Below are 6,499 nucleotides of genomic sequence, written 5' to 3'. Positions count from 1 at the left end.
AAAAAAAGAAAGACCTAAAAATATAATTTCGAACGAAAGACGATTTCGACTGTTATGGGCCTGTTTGTTTTCCATGAAAAGTGCGCAAAATAATGTTAGTTGGTCTGACACCGTGGCACCACCATATTAATTAATATGTTCGTTTCGTTCTTTTTGTAAAATTATTCTGTGATTATCGTGATTATCGTGTACTCGTGTGATGCGTGGCCGCCGCGGTGTTTTGGTGGTCACTGATTAGAGGGCGCTATCTGTGATTTGTGTAAACAATAATACGAGCATGTTGGCATAGATAACAGAAAACAGATTTCTGATTTATTAGCTTACCGTTTAGTTTAGTGTTTGCTCCACGTAATTTATTGTTTGAAACGTGCCGGAGTGGAAATTCGTTATTTCGTAAGTTCGTTGCATTCAGTCACAGAATAGATGTTGTTAAAAGTAAATACTTGACGCAACACATAGTTATAAGTAGCAACTGTCGACTATTTGAGCGATGCGAATTGTTATTGAACGAAGCATCACACTTAGTTTTCCACGATTTCGCGATTTTACTTTAGCTGAAAATATCTTCTCAACTTATAATATTAGAGATATTCTTAAGACCTACGAAATGACGAGTTAACGTTGACTCGATTCTCTCTGGCTTTCACCATGTTTTTTACCAATTTAAGAATACTGAAGGTATTCTCATCATACAAGTTTCGCTTGTGTATTATATTTATTGTTGTATTCAGTTTTTGGCAAATATTCAGAGCCATAACAAACAATAACAAACAGGTAAATTAATATATATATATATTTACATACATATAATCAATATTTGAGTTATTTATTCTTCCTATTAATTTAATACATTATTTACATTTCACATCTCCTAAAAGATACTCTTTGGATTTCAATTCCACTATTATAGTTCCTCTAAATTCTTAAATCAATGATTGACATTTTAATATCTTGATAACTTAACTGTATTTTAATGATAATATAATACTTGTCTTTGTAAATTTCAGAAACTAATTCAATCTTCACATGTTCTGAACAATGACATCTCTTTAATGGAAAACAGTGTAAAAGATATGACATATCTTCCAGTTGGTGTATACTATGAAGCATTGTGCCCAGATTCTAGAAACTTTATACTTCAGCATTTAGTACCGTCTTTTAATAAAGCACCAAATAGTTTTGATATTGAATTTGTCCCTTACGGGAAAGCCAAGGTAATCATTGGATGTTAATTAATTAGTAGGGTTCATAATTTGTGACAATAAAATTAATAGAAAAAACATTTAAAATATAAAAAATGCAACAACAAAATACATTTTATATAATTTTATTGTTTATAATATAAATTAATTGTCGACAAAATTATGTAAAATCAACTTTTTTAAAACATGGTGGCTACTTAGGTAGCATTGGAACTTGGTAAACTCTTAATTAATTACCACCGACAAATAGCTCATTGATACTATCAGCATTAACAAAACATACACATTTAGTTACTTACTATTTTCTAGTAATTTCTAACTATTCTTTACTTAACATTAAAAATACATCTTTACAATTCTTGTATTCTTGTAATTTATGTGCAAAATTATTGTGATCAATTGAAAATTTAACACCAAATACATCATATTCTAAAAGAGTCATTTGCTTTCAAATCCAAATTCTGTTTATTATTAATAAAAACATTATTATTTAGACACATGAAAATTCTGATGGCTCGATCACATTTGCTTGTCAACACGGACCAGTAGAATGCCATGCAAATAAAATTCATTCGTGTGCTACTCAACATATAAAAGATAAAAGTATTTTGGTCAAATATGTATCGTGTATGATTGATAATAATTATGATCCAGAAACGATAGGATTGCTTGTGAGTAAAATAAAACTTAATATTTGATAAAAAAGAAAATGAAAATTAATTAATTATAATATGTCGTTTTTAGTGTGCCAAAAAATACAATGTCAATTGGAATAAAATTTATGCATGTTCAGAAGGAAAAGAAGGTGAACTATTATTAAAACTAAATGGTGAAATAACTGATAAACTGTGGCCTCAAGTTTCGTTTATCCCAACAATTTTGATCAACCATGTAATTACAATAATTTTCTTGATTAGCTATGTAAATTAGTGATTAACATTTTTATAATTTTTCATTAGGAACAACCTAGACAAGCTTCTGTCTTAAAAGATTTTTGGGGTGTTGCTTGCAGTTATTTCCCTCCAGTAAGTTTTTTAAAACATATTATAATATTTAGCTAATTATAATTTTTTAAATGATTGCTGAAATTGTCAATTTATGATTTATTTTTAGGAATCAAAACCTGCTGCTTGTTGAATAACAATAACCAGTTTTTTCTATTGACAATTAAGGTAAAAAATATTTTATTATAAGTTATTAACTTATTCTAAGAGAATCTTGTGATATTTAAATTAAAAAATTAAACTTTGTACTTTTTTACTGTTAATTTTTATTTGAATTATAATATTTGTTTGTTGTAGCCATAATGGATATATTATAATATGTACTGTATGATATAAATTAAGTATACTATACAAATAAATTATAATACTACATTATGTGTATTTAACATGATTATTATAATGTGCTTACTATTTAACTAAGTATTATATTATTATAAAATATATTTTATTTGCTATACATATTTTCTGTGTAATTTATTAAATAATATATTAGTTTTTTCTTCTAATTAATCTTTTTTGTGGTTAAAATTATAAAAAAAATTAAGTTTTGTTCAGTTATTGACTGAATGAGATCAGTGCATCATTTTCTTAGTAATTTACATTAATATTTTGTCACAACTGGATAGTGGATACTTAATAGATTAAGTATGTAATTAACTTGGATTTTCCACATTCATCAGGGTGTGCTGTACACCAGGGTACATACACTTCATCCTCTATTTATAAAGGGTTTAATTTATAATAATTTTTGATAAATGTATTAGCTTTTCTATTTCTTTAATTATATGTTTTTTGAAACATTTTAATTCTTGTTAATTAAATGACCATACATGCATAACAATAACACTATTGAATACATAATTTTATTTGTAAAGGTATAAAAATTTCAGTCCAGTAATTAAGAGATACAATTATATAATGTTAGCTAAAAATAAAGATTTTTTATTATTTAAAACTTTATATATACATACACTTGACTGTCTACAGATTCCTGTATATACCAGCATGACATATTTATGCATTATTATTTATACTATTTGCCTTGCATATAAATAATAAATACTTATAATGATACTTTATTGGCCATTGGGCGATTTGTATACTATACTCTATTCAGTCTATGAGTACACCGGTTTGCACATATGCTACTGGCTGCTATACCTTACCAGACCCACCTGATTGATTGTTTGGTAACAATTGTTTCTAACTATATGCCATCGTTGTATGGTGACATTGTATAAGAACAGGTGGTGAGGATGACCGATTGGCAGACACACTGATAACCGGTAGTTACTATAACTAAACGGTTATTTTTATGTGGTCAGAAAATATTTTATTATTAAAATGAAAATCTCTTTTAAATTAGGTAATTATTAATTTCCTAGAAAATGTCAGCGTTCTTTATACAGTTATTTTTTTTTTACTAGTTATGTGAATGTGTACCATGAATGCCTAAAAATTAAGCACACATCTTGATTTCAAATTTGTATGTTTATCTAATTTATTTGTAATTATAATGCATAGACAATCCACATAAATAAATTCAGGTAATATTAATTAATAATGATTCTTAACAGATATGTACCTATATTATTTATGATATCTATCTATTCACTCAGAATATTTTTTGTGCTATTATACTTTATATTTAAATAATATAATATTTACTTAGTTGATAAGAATACTATTTCACTATTAATCTTTTAAATACTGATTCAATTTATATTCAAAATATTCACCTATTATACATATTATAATAATATTGCATTATATTATTAATAATATAAACTGATTAAATTTCAAAATAACGTAGGTGGGTGATAGTTAAGATAAGATCATTATTAACATTTCTTTTAATTTTAATCTATATAAATATATTAATATAGTATAATAAATTTGTTTTTAAATAAGTATATTCATCTACAATATAGGTTGATACTAAAGTACAATCTTAATGGTATAAGAAAAATGAATAACAGTTTTTATGTCACACGTGTAACAGAATATACCCGATTTTCACCAAATTCAATCCTTAAGCTAGGTGCAGTACATATAATAATTTACTATACTTAACATGAAAGTTTAAAATTCCTCTGAATATAAACATATTTAAATTAGGAAACAATACAATCAAATAATAATCAGCTCTCATATAATATATATATGTATAGCACCCCTTATTTTAGATATTATTTATACATTTTTCAATAGAAAATATATTATGTTTAAAAATAATAAACCATAATCTGTGAAAATGTAAATAATAATTAATAACACAATACAATTTTTAACCTACTTATTTAAATCTATAAGCAAGCATCAATTATAAATGTAGTTGGAAACACCAAATAGTTGCTAATTAATTTAGGTTTTTTTGTGTTTCAGTCTTGAAGTTTATAATTTGTATTATGTGATGATTGTGATAATATGAAATAAAAAAAAACGGAGTTAAATAATAATTATTTATTAATTTTCTCAAAATTTCTATGTTATATTGAAGCTTTTCTTCTCTGCACTCTGCTGCAATTCATTTTTTTTTTTTTAATTAAGTTTAATAAACATTTAGTCAGGTGTGGATTCAGGGAGGGGATCGTCTAAGCCACTAATAGGGATTTTAAAATTACTCCATAGGAAGTAATTGAAGAATTCAGTAAAAAATACCCAAGAAAATTACAATTACAATATATGTAAGAAATTAATGTTATTTCTAAGTTAATATTAATTAAATACTGGTATTTAAAAAAAAATTTAACTCAAATAAGTTAAATAGAAAGTAGAAAGGTGTAACATTATTTTTTTCGAGCACCCCTTGTTTAAATTTACTGCATCCACGCCTGCATTTAGTTATACTAGTTATAGTCAATTGTTCATAGTATCATACATGATATAAACATAGGTAATTATAAAGGTATTAGATGTCCTAAGTCAATAAAGTATTAAGTTAAAATATAGGTATCCTACTATTTATAATTTGTTAAAATATTTTATTAATTAAGTATGAATAGTACAATATTGTGATATTATGTTTAAGATGATATTATTATATAAGTAGTTAGTTTAATTTTTATTATATATTCCTTTTATATTCTAACATACTATACCACTATATAAGTATTAGCTTTTTTAAATAAAACATAAATTTTGAATTCAAAACATTGTTGTTATAATAATTTCTAGAAGTTAAACCTGACCACTGTGCAACAAGAATCATTCAATATAATACTAAATTAGTAGTATAAGTAATAGTGATACATTCATTAATTTATTGAAAAATATAATATATATAGTATATTTATTTAGTATAATATGACAATTAAGTTAAATCACAATTTTTGTGAATAAATATAAATTGGAATATTACTAACAGATAAATATGTAAATACATTCAAATTTATATATTGATTGTTAAGTTTCTATGATATCATTAAGAATAATTAGTTTTATACTTGTTTAATACTTAGTCATACTGATAAATGTTTATACTAATATATATATATATTTTTTATTATTATGATTATTAATTAATAATTTGATAATATGTATGTTTCATGTAAAGAAATAATTAAAATAACTTTAATTAAAAAATATTTTATTTTAGCTACTCATAAAGATTGTTGTAATTATTATTAATTTTATTTTATTTTTATTTTTTGTAAAATTAATAATTGATTACGTCTTACAGTGTCAGTCCATTGAAATATATTACCCTTACGTTATAATCATTCATCACATACCAAATATTTATAAATTATAATGTAAAAATAATAGTTTTAGTTAAATATTTAAAAATACGGCTGTTCTGCTGAGTTTTGTTGCAATAGAGTTAATTTTGACTTTAACTAAAAATGATACACTTAAACTTAGGTTTTACTAATTTAACTCAATATTAAATATTATACATATTAAAATAGTAAATAAACACAATGATTAGAAATAAATATTTCTAATCAATTTTACTAAAAAATAAAAGCAAATACAAGATTGATTTTTGTTCTTAAGGTCTTAATAATCTACAAAAACATTTAATTATTTTATGATTTTTTTGCATAGTCTATTATTAGAACTTATAAATTAATTAATGTATGCTTAATGCTTATACATTAATTAACAACTTGTTCAATTTCATTAACTTTGGAATGCAAGCATGAAATATTAATATTTTATAGTTTTATACATAAGGAAACTATTTGAAACTATTATAAATTTAAAATCTTATTTTTTTTTATATTTATTAAAGTAGGTATAGTTTGTGTATAAATGTATTACTTTTATTTTGAAAATTTTGAAAATATT

At 23.7% G+C, this 6,499-nt stretch overlaps 1 protein-coding gene across 1 annotated transcript; it reads left to right on the top strand.

The window, feature by feature from the left end:
- Nucleotides 1–290: 290 nt before the first annotated feature.
- On the top strand, nt 291–2,498 carry LOC113553500 (GILT-like protein 1). The gene is made up of 6 exons (XM_026956863.1): nt 291–774; nt 1,008–1,214; nt 1,697–1,873; nt 1,947–2,093; nt 2,162–2,227; nt 2,316–2,498. Exons 1-6 carry the CDS (start codon nt 649–651, stop codon nt 2,337–2,339), a joined length of 747 nt encoding a protein of 248 aa, XP_026812664.1. The 5' UTR covers nt 291–648; the 3' UTR covers nt 2,340–2,498.
- The last annotated feature ends 4,001 nt before the right edge of the window (nt 2,499–6,499 follow it).

The sequence above is a fragment of the Rhopalosiphum maidis genome, chromosome 2, assembly GCF_003676215.2.
Source record: "Rhopalosiphum maidis isolate BTI-1 chromosome 2, ASM367621v3, whole genome shotgun sequence".
Classification (NCBI taxonomy): Eukaryota; Metazoa; Arthropoda; class Insecta; order Hemiptera; family Aphididae; genus Rhopalosiphum; species Rhopalosiphum maidis.
Note: the sequence above shows the minus strand (reverse complement) of the source record. Positions and strands in the feature narration are given on the sequence as shown.